At 39.3% G+C, this 21013-nt stretch overlaps 1 protein-coding gene and 1 long non-coding RNA gene across 3 annotated transcripts in view; one reads left to right on the top strand and one right to left on the bottom strand.

The window, feature by feature from the left end:
* Nucleotides 1-973: 973 nt before the first annotated feature.
* On the bottom strand, nt 974-4141 carry LOC132324878 (uncharacterized). The gene is made up of 2 exons (XR_009485757.1): nt 3285-4141; nt 974-2163 (listed from the first exon to the last, which is right to left on the bottom strand). It is a non-coding gene; the product is annotated as an uncharacterized LOC132324878 (long non-coding RNA).
* A 52-nt stretch (nt 4142-4193) lies between these two features.
* The window catches only part of SMYD3 (SET and MYND domain containing 3), a 385772-nt gene continuing 368952 nt past the window's right edge, over nt 4194-21013 (top strand). Inside the window, exon 1 of one of the 2 annotated variants that reach the window (XM_059841476.1) lies at nt 4194-4400. In XM_059841476.1, coding sequence (XP_059697459.1) covers nt 4237-4400 — 164 coding nt within the window. In that variant the 5' untranslated portion in view covers nt 4194-4236. The remainder of the gene's footprint in view (nt 4401-21013) is intronic. The other variant, XM_059841477.1, reaches the window with a different exon arrangement.

Here is a 21013-nt window from a genome sequence, read left to right as displayed (position 1 = left end):
TTGTGCCATTTGTCTGAGAAAGAAAATTATGACTATGCTAGCAATTGCCTAAGCTCTTCCTACTTACTTATATTTAAATCATAACAAACACAAACAGAGACAGGAACAAACTTGGTCCAGTTAATGAGAAATTTTGCCACTTGGAATTAGGTCAGTAAAGCTGAACTCCGTAGTCAGTTCACTTTTGATCTAGAAGAAGCATTTGTGACCTTGCAGTAGATGCTGTGATAAGGGGTTGTTAAGGTGGAATGTGTCTGTACTGGCTGTAAACCTGTTCAGCATTGGACATTTTAATAATTAGAGCTCAGCCTTGCAGGCTAATGATAATGTTGATGGAAATATCAGCATAAAACTTGAGAAACAGATTATGTGGTATAGTTTAGGATGTGCAAATGTGATAGGAAGAAACTGAGGCTTCCTGAGAAGCATGTTAAATTAATTGTTTTGTCAGACTGAACACAATCTGTGGGGCTGCAGATTGAAAACTCTGACCTGAGCTTTGTAAGACAGTAGTAATTAGCAAAGCCATACCTTTCTTCTGTAGATGTCGGAAAAAAGGAAATAACAAGTAACTTTTCTGGAAAGGACAAGTCACGGGGAGATGTTTGTTCGCTCACATGATATCCTTGTTTAACAGCTATTGCATCTTTCCTTGTGTGGGCTGTTTAACTTGTCACTGCTAAAAATAGGCACACTGACTGTCCCCAGCAGAGAGAACACAACATGCAGTAAGCACAGGGAGCCCAAGGGAAATTAGGAGTAGTTAAGATACATTATCAGTAATCTACAGTTTCATTTGGTGTAAGTCTTTAGGCACTGATGTGGTTGATCCTATTGATACGACCCCAAAAAAACAAATAGCTCAGAACTTCCTGAGCTTGCTTCTGTCATTTGAAGGAAATTGACATGTTTGGGGCAGGGAAGATACAAATAAAGTAGAATGGTTTGGTAAACCAGTAAAAAAATCAACAGATGAAATCTATGTGAAATTTATTATGAATTTGTGCTTAAAATGCTTCTGCAGTGATTTTTAATTTAACATTCTAGAATCAATTTTTCACTAGCACACCAACTCAGAAGAGACCTCTTCAAGAGATACGTGTTCATAAAAGATTTGTCTGTACTTACAAGCTTTCATCTAATTAATTGATAGCTATTCTATGCTGTTAGTGACACCAGTTTTGTACAATCCAAAATTTAACATTTTGTGTTTTGAGACATATTTTGCTCCCAGGGGAAAAAAAAAATCCATTTTGTGCTGTGTTGTTTGGAATGGCTATTGCACATTTATGAGTAGGGAGCAGAATTTGAATTATTTCATTACTGCAGCTGTTTATCTAAATTCATGTTGTAAAACATGCTGTCCTGAGATAGAAGAGCTAAAGCTCCATGATGGTGTCTCCTGGCAGTAAGGATGTATGACTAATTCAGCAGCATCAGCCACAATTAAGTGATATTTCCTTCAAAACTGCCCTCATTACACTCCTTGACAGCTTCTTCCGTCCAGAATGCGTCATGCACTTCAAACAGCGGCTGAGAAGTCTGACCTGTTTAGGTCTGTGTATGACTTGGTCATATAAAAATACCATGCTGATAACAGGGATTAAATTCAACTAAATATATTCTTAGGCTAAATAAGCACTTGCTGGGATATACAGCCCTACTATCATTATGCTTTCGAGAAAATTCAGACTGATGATTCCAAAAACATCCAAGGTGGGCTTTCCATTGATCACCATTGTTGGATGGCCCTCCTAGGCAGATTCGTCACTAACCTGTAGGCGTAGATACCCAGATTCAGTTCTTCAGGCCCTTCACACAGAAGTCCAGATATCTAAAATGTTCAATGATATGTTTGAAAGCTTATCTTTACAGAAAATCTCTATTAGTGCAATTATATTTTCATAGCACTTGGAATGCAATGTCAACTAAAAGCTGTTTTCAAGTTTCTGTGGCTTATTTCCTGTACAGCTTATGCCAAGCTGATGGAAGTCCCTTTCTTCAGATAGACATACTTCAGATCTTCTTAGAGTAGTTGGGCTCTTCAAGGTTGTGATTTTCATTTTGTTTGTGTGACAGTGAGATAGAAGACTGGCATTCCCTCCGATGTATTTTTGTACTTGGTAAGGATTTTTGTGTTACTGGACGTATAAGTGAGAAAACCTGCCAAGAAAAAAAAAGAGAAAATAATGAAAATTACATCTGGTAATATATATTTATATTAGCTCTTCCCTGAGAGCACTTTTTGCAGTTCATGGGTAGGCCTTTAGGTTCATGCTTTTTGTTTGACCACTCATTTCCTAAATTTATCCACTAATAGAGGCAGATGTTAACTTCTCTTATTACTGGGCTTATTTTTGGCACAGGTTTTGGGTGATGCGTGCTTAGAAATTACAACAGCATAGAAAGGAAAATGCAGAACATTTAATCGGTGAAGAAGTAAAGCATACAGGCCAAATACAGAGCTAATTGCCTAACAGTTTAATAACTAATAAGGTTAATTCTTGAGAAACTCACAATATCACTGTAATTTAACATATTTAAAAAACTTGCTAGCAGAGCTAAAGATAAGCACAGTAACATGCATAATGATTTCACTAACAGCTAGATTGCTGCCAGTTATTTTGGTAATGAATTACATCATTGCAGCATTAAGCAAATGTCAAAACATATTTTTTGTGAGAATCCTCTGGCTTTAGGTACCTTGGTTCTTCCTAATAGCAGCGTTTTAGATATGCATATTGCCATTCCTTATTACCTTGTTGCAACTTGGATGAAAACAATTGCAGACTGAAATAATAGTTACTGAGAACAAAACTGAGTGGTTTTAGCACAGCTGCTTGGCAGAACTGTAAGGTCTATGTCTCAATGTTCTTTGACAGCATGAATCAAGACTCCTTTCCAAAACACAAGCCCTACCTCCCTCTATAGGCGTGATAAGGAAAACCAGCCAAAGTCGATCTGCAGTTTAGCACATTTAGCCTTCACCATGAGTGTAATCTCATAAATTAATAAAAGTTATGCGGACCCATACAGAAAGCACTTATTTCACGGGCTTTGAGCAGCAACATTTCAGATTAATACTCTTATTTAATTCTGCAAATTTTGCTTTTTCTGTTGTCATTTATCTGGCCTAATTCATGGTTCTGACAAAAAGTAATCTGGTGTATGGGGTGCATTCTCAGTGAGAAACACCAGAGTGTAGGTGCAGCTACTGGCCCAGTCATATTTCTCTGTATTCAGATCACAGTGAGATCCAGAAATACATATAGATGGCAGCTCACAATTATAATGTCCTTTTCGGGGATGTCTTTTTGTTGCTCGTGTGCTGGGGTCAGGGCAGGAACAGACGAGAGGCAGGATCGTAGCAAAGGCGAAGAAGCGCTTTATTCAAACGAACCACACGGTTTTTATAGAGTGGTACGATAGATTCTATTCTATTGGCTAACTAACAGAAACATCTTTCTCACGCACTGTCCTTGAGAGGAACGGAAAAACAAGGTAGAGAAACAGCACCTGCAAGTTGTTTATAGTCAACAGGTTATCACATCTTTCCAACACCCTAAAATCTCTCAAAAGCCGCTGTGAGAAACGCTTGCTATTTCTCTCTCCCTGTCCCATGGCATCCACATCTTTTGACTGAATCATTATTACATTCCTTCCTTTGTAAACTAAGCTGTTTAATATTTTGCTGTAAATATCTCAAGTGAGGGTGCCCGGAGGATGGAGCTTGGTTGTGCTCAGTGGTGCCAAGCAATAGGAAAGGAGGCAAGGGGCAGAAACTAATTCCCAGAAGTTCCACCTGAACATGAAGAAAAGCTTCATTACTGTGCAGATGACTGAACACTGGAGCAGATAGTCCAGAGAGGCTGTGGAGTCCCCCTGACTGGAAATATTCAAGATCCCTCGGGATGCACTCCTGCGCAATGCGCTCTGGGATGGGCCTGCTTGAGCAGGGAGGTTCCGCCAGATGACGCACTGCAGTCCCTTCCACCCAGACCCACCCTGGGATTCTGTAGTATGTATTATTAGCTGCCTCTTCAGGCAAAGTGCTGCCCCGCGCCTGTCAGTGTGGCTGTGCTGCGCTGGCCCAGGACACGCGTATGCCGCAATCCCGGCTCCATCCCCGCGGGCCCGGCTCCTGCCCTGATTTAAGATGGCGGCGGCCGCGCCCGGTCACGTGCCGGCGGGCGGGGCGGCCGCACTCTCCTCTCCGGTGGCGGCGCGCGCGGCAGGATGGAGTCGGCGGCGCTGGAGCGGTTCCACAGCCCGGGCAAGGGCAGCGGCCTCCGCTCCCGCCAGAGCGTGCGGCCCGGAGAGCTGCTCTACCGCGACGTACCCTTCGCCTACGTGCTCAGCAAGCAGCAGCTGGGCAGCGTGTGCGAGCGCTGCCTGCGCAGGTACCGACAGGAGCGCGCCGCTCCGCAGCCAGCGCCGCCCCTTCCGCCGGGGCGGGGCCGCGCCGTGCTTGCGGGCCGGGCGGGAGCTCCCGCAGAGCAGCCGGCTGTGCCTGGCGGGGCGCATTGGGGATTTGTCCTCCGGAGAGGAGCCGGCTGTGCCTGGCGGGGCGGGATGGCGATACGTGCTCCGGAGAGGAGCCGGCTGTGCCTGGCGGGGCGGGATGGCGATACGTGCTCCGGAGAGCGGCCGGCTGTGCCTGGCGGGCGGGATGGGAAGGGAGTGCGTGCTCCGGAGAGGAGCGGGCTGAGCCGAGTCCCTCGGCTGTGTGCTGCCAGGGCTGAGGTGCGGGGCTTGCCGTTTCCTGCCGCTGTTTTTAACTGTTTTTTTTTGGTTTTTTTTTTTTTTTTTTAAGCGGCTTTTTTGAAGATGTCGCCTCCTCCCAGGCGCTGCTGTTCCTGGGGAGGTTTCCCAGGCTGGGGGAGGCGGCGGTGTCGGCGTGGCTCGGTGCGGTGCCGCCGCTCCGCGCAGTGCTCCCGCTGGGCCGGCGGTGCTGGGAGGGTCCGGGCCCCGGCGGGGCCCAGGGGAGCTGTGCCCGGGGGCGCGCAGGGCTGGGCAGGCACCGGCCCCCTGGAGCTCCGTGCCGCCTGGCCGGGTTTTTCCCGCTAAAAAGCACGTGGGTTGGAGACATGCCGTAAATAAATGCCTGCCTTCCTGCTGAGTATCCCTGCAAGTGGAAACTGACAAACACATGGTAACTTGATGTGTTTGTTTAGAAGGAAACAAACAAAGCTGGATTTTAAACTAGAGCGGTTTCCCAGCAAGCTGGTTTGTGGCAGAGCTGTTAAAGGAACATCTGTGTATTAATACCTGAAACATACTGCTAGATGAGCCAAACCCCTGTGTAATTGCTTGCCGAGACAGGAGAAAATTCGATACCGCTAACTTTTCTGCTTTAGGTTTTTGCTTTCGTTTGATTTTTGGTTTTTTTGGTTTTTTTTTTTTTTTTGGGCGGAGGGAAGGGGGTTATTTTGAAAATATTCGAAGCTTTGTTTGTAGAAACAGTCCAGGTGGTTTGCTTCATGTCCTTTACAGGCGTGAGAATATGGGTTTCATTTACTCAAAGAAAAAACTGAAATTGACAGTCTATTCCAGGTGATGCTAGCATCTTATAAGATGCATCTTGCATCTTCAGCATACTGAAAAAAAAACCCCAGCCAATCCAAAAACCCAACAAAAACCTGTCAAAAAAAACCCCCGAAAAACACCAAGCTCAAAAGATTTTTACCTGTTGTGTCTGTGAAGTCTGACTCGTGATATGAAAGCCCTTTGGGGTGGTGACTGAACTTTTTCTGCTTGAAGTTGTGAGAGGCTGCAGACTTTAGAGGACAGGCTGAGTGCAGCAATAGGTGAAATAAAAGTGAATCTGAGGTGTTTGAATGTAGATGTGTAACCAGGTCATGTTTTGTTGGGAGAAATAATGGTATTACCAGCTTGTTATATCACAAGAGGCTATTAATTTGTGGTTTTGGGGGTTTTTTCTATATAGTGATAGCGGTTAAATTTAAAAAAGTAAATAAGGAAGTCAAAAATATATTTCCACCAATCCGTCTTCCTTTGCAAAATATGCTGTGGGTAAACAGAGTTTATAGATTATGACTGTCCAAGCTGACATTTATCTAATTAAAGGATATATATACATCAATACAGAGTTCGGGGGTTTTTTTTTGAATGCATAGAAATTAGGCAAGTAGTAAAGGACTGCTAAACTGTGATGTGAAATAGAACTGTTTCATCAATCTGGTTTTGATCTGCTGAATCTGGTGTGTTCTTTTTTCAAAGTGAGGTATTAGCAAAACCTTACGGTTCTCTTCCAAGGATAAAGATAAAAGTCATGTTGTCCACTTCTGTTCCTGTTTTTCACTCTGATCTTTAGGTGGCAGTACAGGAACACAAATTTTAAAAAAGTCTAGCTCTTAACATTGATTTAGTCTTTTAGCAATCCTTTTATATATGCAATTAATGTTTGAGGCTTTACACTGATGTGTAATTCTATACTTTTGTCTCTCTGCTTGTAGTAGTGAATGTTGTTTGATGCAGTTTTAGGCTGTATGAGAAGTGCTGGGTGAGCCAGAAGATGGGTAGTAAAGTGCAGAGTATCTTCCTTCTGGACTGCCTGCTGAGAGGCAGCCAGGATTTGGGGTCACAAGCTTGTGATGGTGCTGACTTATTGTGACCTTGGCCAAGTTCCTGCAGCAAGGGTCTGTTGTACCAAAGCAGGGTAAGGTTGGCTGTTGGGGGCGGGTTGCTGCTCTGTTTTAGAAAGGAAAGCTCAGGTAGTGCAGTAGTTCTGCTTAGTCTTACCTTGATTAAAGTGGATATTATTGTGGATTTAAAGTGCTAAAGTATTTCTATCCAAGAACATATATATGTATGTGTGTGTGTGTGTGTGTGTGTGTGTGTATATATATAAATATATATACACACACGCCCACACTTTGTGCATCTAATGGTAGAAATATTTACAGCCCTTCCTTATTTTACTGGGCTGTTAGTACTGTTTTTATAGTGACAATAAATTTTTCAGTCTTTTTTTTAGGTCTACATTGTACGTAGAGCAGATGGCAGATTTTTGTCATTGTCTCCCCTTTTGTGATTTCTTCTTACTTCAAATAGAACCCTGTATTTTCTTATGAAGAGGTTCACGTTGGTTTGTTTTTTTTTTTTAATACAAGGCTGGGTTAAAATGCTGTGCTGTAGATGGCTTAATACAATAGCATAGCTGTTTGAATGGTATTCTGATAGTAATTATAAAAAATACTGCCCTGAAATAGGATACATAATAAAGATTTGCTCTGAAATACAAGTTTTAATTGAGTGGTGGCAGTGTGTATTTCTGTGGAAGCAGTGTCTTGGTAGAACACGATGCATTGCATGATGGTATGTTTTTTGCAAGAGTATCTGTAGTGTGACAAAATTTGAATGGCCAGCATCTTTTTCCGACAATTTCGTGGGGAATGCAACAGAAAAGATTTTTTCTTCTATTACTAATTAAGTTTTCTTTAAGGCTTCTTCTGCACTTTAATACCTCTTTAATGTTGGTCTGACTTGTAGATTTTGAATTGAAAATATACCCAGCCTGTTATAGATAGGGAATCAAAGTGAAGTCAGTGATATCTTTGGTGTTTGTTTACTTTTCACAAAACATTTCTGTGATGCCCTGTAGTTACAAGAATCCATTGCAAGAATAGTTAAGTCTTAGTTGATACTTAGGAGCAAGCAAACAAACTTTATAGAATATGAGTCTCAGGAAAAGTAGGGAAAAAGAGGTAACACCACCCTATTTCAAAATGCTATACCATTTATACCTTTAAGGAAAATTAATATATGAGAATAAGTAATGAATAACATTATGTATAGACTATGAAATAAAAGGCATTAGTGTTTCTTGTTTGGGTAAGGTCAGAGGTTCAGACTCTGGAAGTGGGTTAAGGGGAAGTATGAATGTATTTTTGAATGGCTACAAGTTTTTTAAACATATTTAAAAAGAGAAAAAACATTATAGCTAGGAGTGGTGATAAGCTAGATGAGAATGCAAACATTATTGCAGTATATGGGAAATATAACCAAGCTGAATAGTTGGGTGATTACAGTATACTAAACACAGGCTAGCAGTTGTCTTCTCCTTGCTTGATTTCACCTGATTTAAAAATATTCAAATGGAAACACCTTTACATTCAGTCCTGTGTCTTCAGCATTGACACACTCTTAAATTGGCTGCTTTGTTATTATTATCCCTGCTAATACAATTACTGCTACTAAGACAATGTTGAGTTATTTCATTACCATGAAAGTTGGCATACCATTGTTGAAGTGTAGAGTGTCAAAGTTAATGGCAGCCCGAAGGTACAAAACTAAATGCAGTTTTATAAGTGGAGAGAAGCAGGATTTGACTCAGAGTGACAAGGGGGTTGGTTGTGATTGCGTGATCATTCCTACCACTGTATGGCTTAGAGTTGTGTGGTTCTGCCTGAGGAGAGCTGGTTGCTGACTGTTCGAGTGTGCCCCTTTCACACTGCAGCAGGGAGGTCAAGAGAGGAGAGGAGCTCATTATTTTGACTCTTTAGCAGTGGGAGTTTCTCCATGAAGGTTCTGTCATTCACCTATAGCTAAGATGCTTCCTTAAGCACCAAAGAGAGAGCCTTTTAGCACAGCAGCCAAGTTCTGCTGCTTCCAGCTTTGCAGGGTGATTAGTTGCAAGATAATGAATGCTTTTTTTTTTTTTAGGTGATATTTAGCATATGTGTTACTTCCAGTAATGCACAAAGCTGTAAAATCTACACTGCCTCCATGTTTATATCTGAAAAATACTTCTGTTGCTGGTTAATAAAGAAATAGATTTAAATTTAGGCTAATTTCTTGAAAACATCCTGTCTTGTTGCTCTAGGTGTTCCTAGTATAGGTATATTTTGCTCTACAAGATTCTAGAGTGTGGAAAACAAATATTTGATTCTTTCATTCTTTTAACTTTTCATCAGTTGTCATCAAATGGAGATAAGTATTACAGTTCTTTCAATATAAAACAATATCCAAATATCCATGTTTTATAGTTTGCTTGTATAAAAAGATGTTTTGGGTTTTTTCCCTCCTGTAGAATATTGTTTGTCCATGGTTGTTTATAGAATGGAACAACAATGTTTTCAAAATTTCTTAAAGATATGTCAGAACATAATTTTTAGACTTACCACCCTAATGAATAAAGTTGGTCAGCATGACTTGGTGCCGTGTCAGTAAGTCAAGAAGGTTTTTAAAATGTGAGATATATGATGTGTTTGGTGTTCCTTCAGTGCCAGTCAAAATTCTAGACAGAGTTCCAGTAGTTTTCAAGATGTGTAACTTCTTATGGAGTAGAGGATAGGTGTGTAATCACATTGTAAGTATTAGGAGCAATTATGTTTTTGTGCTTCCAGGATAGGATAATCCTGGGAATAATATGCTAAAATTTGATGGAGCATCCTGACAGTTAGGAGTGAAATTGCAGCACTGACTCTTGGAATATCTGAAGTGTGAACTAAGAGCAAAGCATGTGAAACAAAATTATATGTGAAGCAGAAGCTATACAAAGTATCATAATTTCAGGTTCTGTGTACATTTGTGAGAGTGTTTCCCAAGATCTGAGAAATTGAACACCACCACCACCAGTAAGGTTTCTCTCTGTAGCTGGATGACAGCCTTAAAAAAGGCAGCATTTTCCTTAGAAGAGACTCTCCCTTCCCCATTTGAACTTACTCCCATATTGTTGAAGCAACTTTATGAAAAGCAGTATAGAAATGGTTTTTGTTCTGCCCTCATGCCAGCTGGAGCCATGGAAGTGGCTTTCAGGCTGCTGTCCCATGCTGCCAGTAAAGTCTTCTGTGAGAGAGAGTGAGGACATAGACTGTGCTTTCCTGCAGTGTCCTGTCCAGAGAAGGTCTGGAGGAGAAATTATGCTCCACCTCCCATTCCTTCTGTTTGGAGTCAGGTTGAAGTAGGGGGAAGAAGGAAGCTCTGGCATTCAGGATAGCATTCCTAAGTTGTTGTCCTGGCCTCCCTGTTAGTTTGGCTTACTTCCCTCACAGCACCCTTTTTAGTGTTCCAGGAGTTTTAGTGGACCAGGAGTTTCGTGTGTTACTGTTAGCAATATCCCTTGGTAGGTGCTTTTGACCGACTGTTTATCCTGGAGGCTTGTTTTGAGAATGTAATTCAGGTTCTGTTAGCTGTAAACCCTTCTTTCCATTGCATAGCATTTTGGTCTTCAGTTGGTGCCTCTTCACTGCTTTGAATACTGTGGGCTTGCTTTAAGTAATATACGGGTCACTGCTAATCTCCTTCCCTTCCTCCCCTGCCTTGTGGTCTTGAGACTGTTCATGTCTGCTGCTGCCAACCTGGCTCTGCTCCTGTTAATAACAGGAGAAACAGAAAAGGGAGAGGCATTGTTAAAAATAAATTCTCCCAGGTCAAGAGTTTTTATTGCCATGCCTGTTATTTATGGAAAATGAAAATTTTAGACATGCTTTAAAGGGCCCTAAAGCTATTACTGTGTTGGGATTTTGTGTATACAATTTTCATGCTTATACTGCTCTGTAATTTGAAAGGTATGGTATCAAAATTGTTGTCTTGTCAAGCTGTGTCTGACCATTTAAGTTTTAACATTCTTGTAGATTTTACTCAATTTAGGTTTTGCTGTGTATCTGCTATGCACACCTGATACTGTATTTGTGTTCTGCATGGTGCAGTCCCTAATATTAAAGTTTTAAAATACTGATATGCTCTGCATAAATACTCTTTGCTTGTGGTTATTGATATAATGATGAAAATAAGTTTGTGGATTGGATTGTCTTTAGTATGCATTTCCTTAGGTTGAACTGTAATTGTGCAAGTACAAAATTATAATCAGCACTAGAAGGGAAAACATGAGTGATTAAAATATGGTAACCTCTAGGTAATGTAACAACACAATTAGTTCCAGATATTTCCTGAAGAAAGTTTTTAATTATGTGTAAGTTGCTCAAAGTTTTGTACTGCATTAGGAATTTATTGTTTAAATTCTTTAAGAACTGTTACTGATATCTTGCACATAAGTATTGGAATTCATGAATTGTTAGAGATTACTTTCACTAAGTGTCCTCAAAAGCCACTCTGTGCTTTTGCCTATATGGTGTATGGAATGATGCTCTTTTCCCTTGAAGAATCTTGTCTTCAGAACAGTTGCAACAGCTGTTTTGAATTATCCAAAATTAGATGGGTGAGGCTGTTAGAATTTTCTGCATGTCTCTCGGCCCCAGCCATTCTTGTTTTGAAGTGGGTTATGGATCTGCTTGACAACTTACCTGATGTGCTGGCTAGGAGCTGCTGAAAAGGCTCCCTTGAGTCCTTGCTCTGCTTCCTTCTTGCCCTTTCTGCTTCTCATTTGGCACTTTGCTGCTCATATGGCCTATGATACACTGGTGCAGAGAAATAAACTGCAAAAAGCATACTATACCAAAAAAGAAAAATCTTAGTGCCCTGGAATCAGCTTATTGCTGGGGGAACAGAGCTGAAGTGTTCATTGAACAGGGGTCAAGGTCTGATGGTCTGGTAGTAGCCTTTAGGGCTGTGCAGTCTGGTAGTAGCCTTTAGTCCACCGAAGCTAAAGATGAAACTCTAAGAACAGTTAGAGGAATTTCTGAGCCCTTATGGATGTCTTTAGGAGAATTAGGGCTTTCAGGTGTGCAGGATTGACTGGCTTGTTAGTGTTGAGGGCAATTTTTTCTGCCTTGTAGTCCAGCCTAGTCCTGGACCGTGAGACCCCACCCTCATTTCTTTATCAAGGCATGTTTCAGTCATATTTTACTTCCTCAGAAGCATATCCTCGCGTCACTTTAGCAGAAGAAACACTGCAGACATTTGCAGTTGAAGTCTTGGTTCCGTGGGGGTTTATCAACTTTTCTGACTTCATCTTTGAAACTGATTTTACTCATTTTGGGATCTCTGCTTAATTCCAGCAATCACAATTCTCACAGGGCCTCTGTGGCTGACTGGAAGATTTCATTTGGAGGCCAAGCAAAAGTTTTGAATCATTCCCAAGGGTGTCCTGATGACTGTAGGGTTGGTGTCAAGGTGTTGGTGTTGGTTTTCAACACAATTGGTTGAACACCAGTAATTCCTATGCCAACTCAAGCTGCAATCCCCTATTCATGCAATATTTAGCTTTCCTGTTTATCATCATAACTGCTAGCTGCCTTCAGCTCAGCTTTGCTATTAATTTCATTGTTCAAACTTGAATTGAAATTAAAGACTGAGTTTTTTTGAAGTATCTTCTGGCCTCTGAGTTCTCATCCTGCAGTCAATAGGTAGGAAACACAGTTTTGGCCTCACTCAGGGCAGGCTTGCCCTGGCTGTTCATGTAGTGTTTGTGTGCTGCCTGTGTCATCAGGTTTAAGCATTCAAAGCAAAAAGGCCAGAAGGTGTGTTGAACACTACTTATGAAGGTGTGATTAGGAGTGGTTATGGTCTCAGAATCACAAAAGATGTAGAAGGGCAAAAAGGAGTAAAAGATCATTACTAAGTAAAAAGAGGAGATTAAAATGGTCTTATAAACTGTAAACCCTTTCTTACAACTCACCCAAATATGGCTCATTCATACAATCTAATTCAAATGTCTCATTCAACTGCACTAAGTGTGCAGTGGTGACCTGAAAAGACAGTTTCTTTGGTGATGGCATTCTTGGTAGTGAGAAGGAGCATAGTAGAATAGGGAGAAAAGTTGAGATGTTTGGTGAAGCACGGTCTTCAGGGAGGAGGGATTTGTCTCAGGAAATACTGAGGGTGAAATAAACTGTCTATGTTTCTTAGGGTAAAATACTTGCTCACTGTTTTTTGTGCTTCTTGGGCAGAAACTTGTCTTTATTTATTAGTCAAGAGCTTGAAAGCAGCTCACTTTAACATAAAGGTTCAAACTGGAGTGCTGTCTTGGTGGGGTTTTTTTGTTTGTTTGTTTGGATTTTTGTAGTTTTTTATTTGTTTGGTTTTGTTTTCCCTTTCTTTTCCTGTTGTGTTAAGTACTAGTCCCTGGTAAGATAAACTATGACGCCTTTTCTTCTTTGTGTGGGCTGACAGCCTCTTTCCATCACAGAAGTAGAGCCTGCTACTCCTTCTGAGATAAGTGGCATACCAAGGAAGACTTGCTGTGTATAAAAGTATGTCTCATAAATTTATATCTCCTCCATTTCTATGTACCTTGTGTGTGAGAAATAAATTCCACCTTGCAGATCATTGTGTTCGAAATCTTTATTGAATATTGGATGGGATGAGAAAGTTTATGCCAGGCTAGTACACTACAGTTTAATTTCATTTGGAAAAAAGATTTTTTTTTTATCAAACTCTGGATACACATATTTTAAGAATTGAGTGAAGGTTGGTGTGGGTTTGTACTTTTGTGTAGCTGGTTTTGATTTCTGTGGTATATTGACTCCAAGTCCTCCAGCTGTTGAAAGTATCTCAGTCCAGATTTCTGAAAAAGCAAAAACAGATTGAAGGATTTAAAAGCAAAAATGAAGTGGGACAGAAAACCACTTCAGAGATTTATGATCATAAGCATCTATGTTGGTTTAGCAAATGAGACTGGCTATTCAGCTATTGATGAATTTTATCCACTTGTCATATTAAAACAGTCATAGTAGTTGATACTCCTGCACAACAGATGGAATAGCCATGGAAACAATTTCTTGAAATACTGTATGAAACTCAGTATGTGATGATTGATTTATCTGAAGCCTTTGCCCCAGGAGAAGGAGGCTATGCAGTTTTCCACACAAGATATGTATAATATCAGGTGTAAAACAGATACAGCAATGAAATGTATTTTATCATCAGTAAGATCCTTTGCAATATTATGTTGGATCTTCTGTTTGTTTGTTTTAATTTTGGTTTTGTTCCACAAAATAAGCACATCATACTTAGGTAAGGAAGTATTTCTTAATATAGAATGTCCCTTTCTGTGGCTAAGAAAGTAGATGAACTGTGCTGATGAGCACTAAAAAGAGTGACAGGTATAAAAGTAGCAGAAAAGTTATAGAGGCTTGTAGTTGGCAACCCAGTGCTGAAAAAAGTTAATCTTGCCACTTCCAGTGGATGCCTAGTCTTTTATTAGACATGTAGTCAGTCTGTGTATTTCTTATATGTGGGTTTTGCTGCCAATTAATAGCCTTTGCTGCTTTGGCAGTAATTTTGATTGAATTGCACTGACTGTTTTATGTGATTACTGCTTTATTCTGTGTTCTGATATGTCAAAACTACTTATATTCAGTTTTTAATGAAATTCTACAAGGAGTGCAGACTTGCTGAGCATTGTATACAAAAGATTTAGACCCATGTAAAGACTTTGTGAAAATTTGGCATGGGGTTGTTTTACTGGATTCATGTTTCTATTGAAAAGTGTAATGACAGGAGAATCCAGTTACGTGTATATAAAATACGACACAGGTTGGATTAATTAGTGCTGAGTTAATGCCCCTTATGGAATATAGGATAAAAAAATAAATGAATGTGTGGAATTTGGTATGTGTGTGCCAAATTAAATATTCGACTAATTTTTCATTGATTAGGAATTTTTCATTGATTAGGAACTGGATTTTCCAGGATTATATTTTGATGGTGTTTGTTTTATTTGGTATTGCAGGGAGCCTTTGCCACTTTCTGGTGCTGTTCATTGCATTTTTAGAAATTCCCTTGGCGATAATACATGTCACATTACTTGTGTTCACAACTCACTTGTAAGGACTGGTTGTCATTTTTCTCCTCTATCCTGCATGGACATCGAACACAGCTTGGGAGAGGAGGAGTCAATAAAATCAAAGAATGGCTGTGCTCACCTCTTTTTTTAAATGTCTTGCTCATGTATAAAACTGAAGATATTGTCAGCTGATGTGTATATTTTAATGCATGTATGAGGAGCACAACAGATGAAGAATAACCTTGTAGTTCAGATACATAATTGGAGGATTAGAGCCCTTCTTTTGTCTGTTAAGTTTAAGGTCTTTCCTAGATTACCTGTTTGAGAGAGATTTGAGGTTTATTGCATTCACCCACATATTTAGAAGTTATTGATAGAGTGTAAAATAAAATGACTTAAATTATACGTTTGTATATCACCTTACGGACAATAATTGGCCTTAACCTACTTGAAGAATCTTAAAAGTGATTATAGGCAGCAGAAAGCATATCTGCTATAAATTTATTAGTACTACTAGGAAACAGTCCAACACCAACAGGATATATGTATACTTGGAATTAACATGGCTTTTTAAAATTGGTAAAATACGTCGCAATTGTGCCAGAGCTGAAAGCTTTGCCATGCAAAACTTTTTGGCTCATGCAATTTGCTGGATGTTATGATTGTTCCTTTCAGTTTCAAAAGCTGTGAAACTTGCTTGTCCTTGGCAAAAAAAAGTCTTTGTGTGGGGGGAAAAAATGCAGTTTAACTGATACCATAGATGGAACAGTAGAGGCCAGTGGAATGTGAATTGCAACAGACTAAAGAAAATGTCAGTGTGAAAAATTGTTTACTTGAAATGGACTCAGGAGACAGAACCTGGAGAGCTGCTCATAGCAGAAGAGATATTAACTATATCTGGGGAAAACTGATTTTAAGGGAAGAACACAACAATTTTTTAAAGTAGTTGTCTGCTATGGATGATATTCTAGTATAAATCAATTACCAAAACAAAGAAAAAATTTAGCAGATGGAAGCTGAAGTTAACAATGTATTTATGGCATGAAAAGCTATGAAAAATGCTTTCTGATTTTTGTGTAAAAATCTCAGACAGATTTGGAAAGGTGAGACCTGAAGTCCTAATTTTCTCTAGAATGTTACATGGCTATGACCCTCTGTGTGACTCATGGGAACATTTAAAAAAATGACAAGGAAAATACAGGACTGGGAAGAGATTGATAATTTCTGTACATTTCAATTTCTAGAAGTTGAAAAGCATCTTACAGAGAGGGTAGAAAAGGTTTAAATAGACAAGATTTTTTTTTTTTAATTAAAAAGATCTCTATGAACTTGTAGGCAAAGTGGTGTGGAGGGCACTGGATTTTGAGCTAGGCAGTAGAAAATTTTGTCTTTTATTTGGTTAGGAGGGCTGTGAGATGAAAGCCTCAATGCAAGGTTTGTGGCTGGAGAGCCTGGGGCTGTTTTCATCATGCCATCAGGGTGGTTATGCTGCCTGGTGGCAGAAAAGCACATCAGGTATATCATGGTCTGTACCAATGAACGTGGATGTTACCTGCAGTTCTGAATATCCTGTTTCAAAGGTGGTTTTAGCCTCTTATCTTGTTCTTGAGTCTCAGGGGGAGTTGAATTATTAAAGGATATATTTTGTCTTTGAACAAGTAGCTCTCAGCAATGTCAGTGTTTGGTGTGCACAGAATACAGTGATGTTTGACTTTTTTTGTGGGGAGCTGACACAGGGCTCTGGTCACTGCTGCAGCTTTCCTTCCCCTCATCTGCTTTGAGACTGATGAAATAATTTACAGAATGCCCAAGTGCGTTAGAAATTAGTATGGAGCCAAAGATCTTGTCCTTAGAGATTGCCTTGGAAGTTGTGACTTTGGGAATATGTCTGTTCAGAACCATTGCACTGAGACTTATTAATTTTTAATTTTCATATCTTCTTTTTAACCTCCCCCTATGGAGTCTTACAGGCTGTATCTGTCAGTAACCATACCATTTTATAACCCTTGTAGTTAGGGTTACTTTTGAAGCACATACTTTGTACTTGTTCATATAGGCCTTAATATTAAAATCAATTTTCACTAAAAAGTACTTTACTAATGGCTGCTTGTTATTAATTGAAAGACTATGCTTACTTTTCTGCTTATAGCACATAAGGATTCAGAATCAGTTTTAAAAACTGCATTTGTTGGAACATCTCCATGTTGATCCATTTTACAACTTGAAGGTAATGGCCTTTTTAAATATTCATTTTATTTTCCCAATACAAAGTCACCTGCACTATGTGTTTGCCTCCCTTTAGTTGTAAATTCTTTGAGGCATGAAATAGCTTGCCAGTTGTCTCTTATGTTCAGAAGTTAATGAATGGTTATCAGTTTATTGCAGATAATAACTTAGCTGCAAACCGTAATGCGTGCTTAAGCTCATTGTGTAGAATTTTTGCCTTAAGACAATGTTTAATCAGTGGTTCTAGGTTTAAGAATGTCATTCCAGGCTGTGCATTCTCCCAGGACTACACAGCAGAAACCTTCTCCTCCCCTGCCATCCTGCCCCATTGTGCGAGCAAAACTTCTCTCAGCTTTGAAATGCCTCCAATTTTACCACAAGCTCATCATAGCTTTTAGTAAAGCAGGTGTTTTGTCTTTACCTCGTGGTGAGTCCTTAGTATTTGTTCTGACTGGTGAAAATAATGACCTCCAGTTTTTCCTAGTCTTGTACCTATGAAATCAAGTCTGTCCTTGACATGTGTATCTCCTGTTTACTGCTGTTGGGGATGTGAGTTCACAGTAAGGAAGAATAACATCTCTGTGGACTCACCCCTGCATTTATCTCCTATTAAAATAAAGACAGAAAAAAGGTTTAAATTTTGTTCAGCTTTTATGACTCCTAGAATTAGTAATTTCCAAAAGTGCTTTTTTTTTGTTTGGGTGTGTTTTCTTTTTATGCATATATATGCTTCTTATGCAATAAAAAAAAAATCTGGATTACTTTTAATAGGGAGCATTATGTTCTCTTAAACTTACCTCATAGTGGAAATAAATAAAAAATAATGTTTGAGCAGTCTTTAAAAATTTTAGGTTTTAATTTGCCAAAGTTATTTCCCAATCAATTTTAGATTGAATTAATTTTAATTAATTTTAAAAATCCATTCATTCCTTCTTATTGATTTTTATTTTAAAGTTACTGAGGTTTTATTTAGCAAATAAATATGGTGTGCATTTGAGGAAGCAAGTTTCTACTAAAGTAGTGCAGTTACTGCTGGCACTCTGTGCAAGGTAACATGGTGGTGGTAGGCCATCAAATAGACCTGTTAATGAGATTTACCACCAAGCTTTGTACAGTATTGCCTTCAATATCAGGCTTTTGGAGGAACCCTTCAAATAAAAGTTGCATCTTTTTCTATTTTAAAGATATCATAGCAGTTACTGGAAAAACATTAAAAACATTTGGATTCTCTTCTTGCATTGTACTAGTTTTTCATCTTTTGCATAATTGTGTGTTGACAAAGCCTCATTGACAGAAAATCAACTCTGAAGTGTGTACAGCATAAACACTGTATGTTGATGTGACTGTAGTTCCTCTAGAACTGTCCATGAGGAACGATGCTTTCCCATTACTCAGTCTTGTTCCTTAGCCTGTTTCAGCAGTTAACTTGGAAGCAAATGTCCCTTCTCCACACACTAAAAGACTCAACTGCTTAATTATGCTGGGGGTTGTCAGTGCAGCTGCTGCCCTTGTGCTTTGCTTTAAACCCCCCAAAGTGGTATTTAGGTCGTGTGTGATGGTGCTACTGGGTGTGGAGATCAGGTGCTCCACGTTGCTTTTGGATTACCTGCTCCAAGCAGAGCCTGGCCCTATCTTCAGGAGCTGTGGTTTCCTTTCACCACTTGAATTCAGCTGTTGGGGTTTCACCAATGACCAAGGCCCTCTGTGGCTTGTGTTTTTTTTGGGGCCTCCACAACCAGAATGTTTCCAAAGGGAGGGCAGATATGTCCTGGTTTGTTGTGTAAACAAAGTTGTTTGACAGTAGGATGAAGGATTTTTCCAGGATGTTGTGCAGAGGAGCCGTTTCTGGTGAACACAGGTAGCAGCAGCCCAGGGAATAAGCATTCAAGAGGATTAATATAGTTTGAAGAAATGAATAGATATGATTGGTACTTAAAAATATGCCTGGAGAAAGCCTAATTTGCAATAACCTTAATTGTAGAAAAAACCTCCAGCCTAAACAAACAAATCCAGAATTAGATTGCTTTTCTGTGTTGTGCAAAAACACTATTGTGTCTTGCTTTTTTTTTAACGTAATTGACAATTTTAAGTTGCATTTGACTAACATTGTTTCTAAACTCACTTTAAATACTCAATATTCAAAAAGCTAATTTGTCTAAAAAGTCTAAGTAGTGTGATTAGGTTTTTTAATTGCATGCTCAGTTTCACTGAAAGGATGATCATTAAAAAAATCAGTGGCAGACACAGAAACAGTGTTGGTCTATAAGACTTAGGCAACTTCATCTTTCTAGACAGATGTTAAAGTTCTCTAAGATAAGTTTAAAATTAAAAAAAAAAAGGAGAAATTACAAGTGAAGCTTGTCTACCCACTTCCCAAATGGCCAGCAGCAAGAAAAGCAAGAGACACCCACCAAAATTTAACTGCAGCTTCATGATACTTTGGTTTTGTTTCTAGGTGGCCAAAGTACTCTTGTGTGTCTCCAACAGAATAGGAGCTGGTGTACTTCAACACTAGTTTTGGTGGATGCCTTCCACAAGCTTCAGCTAATCTGAAATTTGAAATTATGCTCTATTTTAAAGATATTTTTGCAGTTGCAATCAGATTTCTCAGAAGAATTAGGTTTGTAGCTTTCTATTCTCTGTGAACACAAGGTCTGACCTTAGGAGGTGTTTAGGTGTGGCCACTCCTGCTGAAGGGATTAGACCTTGGATGTAAGGTGCAGGAGATGGGTTATCTTGTAGGACTGAGCCGTTTCACTTCATTTCTGACCTAATCAGTATTTGAACTCAAGTTTCAGGAAATGAATGCTTACTCTTGCCATTTCATTTCTGTAAGATGCTGCAATGAATTGGAAAATTATACTTCAAGAAGACATGAGAACTCAGAACATCTGTTACAGTACTAGTGAAATGTGCATTTCACATGCCTGGCACGAGAAAATAAATCCTTCAGATCTCTATATATTTTGGAGTTGCTTTTTTTTATTTAACCCTTCAGCATTTTTTTCCCTTTTAAATTCTCCTCATCTTATTTGCAGAAGACCTAAAAGTAAGCCTGCAGCATTTTTCAGAATGGTAGGATTTTTAAACAATTAATTTGCTAAAGTTACTTCTGATTAAAACTTGGACTGTGGATTTGGATTTTGCTTAGAAAATCAAGTTTGAATTTTAAAGCCTGATTTATGTACAGGAAGATCTCTCTGTTAGAGTTTTTTTCCCTCCTGTTTTTGTGCACTATTCTGTATAACATTTCTAAAACAAAATGTGGATCCCTTTTGCTATCAAAAAATATTAGACTGTTTCTCTGAATGTGGGCATATTAAAAATCCTGAAGCTGAGAAGAGATGATTTATGTATTTGGATGTGCCCATTTCTTTCTCATTTCCAAGAGCAAGTGAATATTTTGATAAATTGTCTTTGTTACTATTGATGCAGTTGTACTTAAGTATATTTGTTCCTTCCTCATGGTTGAGCCCATCCTTTGACACTGCGTGGCTGACATTTTTCTGGAGGTTAGTTGTGCAGAATTACTCAAAAAACCCAACCCCATTGGGAAAGGAGAAGAACTTCCAAAACAAAGATGAGGAGGGTTCCAGTCACACTGATCAGATAAGATGGGGTCAGTTCCTTGTGTTCAGACACACTGGCTTTAATGTGCAGGTTCTCCCCCAGATGTAAATGTACCCTCAATGTTCATGGTTATCTTTCTGGTGAATGAGGAAGCATGGTCAACACTGAAATGAAAAAGTATCTTCAAATGATAGATCTGCTTTATTGGGTATTGTTAAGCAGAATGTGAACAATGACTGAGTCACTCTGTGACTAGAAGATGCTCAGTTGTTGGGGTCTTAAACCGTAAATCTCTTATGCTGAAGTGTTTGAAACTACTGTAGATACTAACTATCACCTAAAGCTCTGTACCTACCTGAGAAATAATTATTTTTTTGGTCTGGTTATTGTTGCTTGATGCATTTGTTGAATACTCTGCCAGCTAAGAAATGAATTTGCTAATGAGAAACAAAATGACTATGAAGAACTGAACTATGAAGGATGGGTTATGCTCTGAAAAAAGCTGTGCAGATAAAACCCCTCCTCCTTTGCAATATATGATATAGGATATAAAATTTACATACTCTG

Source organism: Haemorhous mexicanus, chromosome 3, assembly GCF_027477595.1.
Source record: "Haemorhous mexicanus isolate bHaeMex1 chromosome 3, bHaeMex1.pri, whole genome shotgun sequence".
In the NCBI taxonomy this organism is placed as follows: Eukaryota; Metazoa; Chordata; class Aves; order Passeriformes; family Fringillidae; genus Haemorhous; species Haemorhous mexicanus.
The sequence above is the reverse complement of the archived record's forward strand: the minus strand, read 5'-3'. Positions and strand labels throughout refer to the sequence as shown.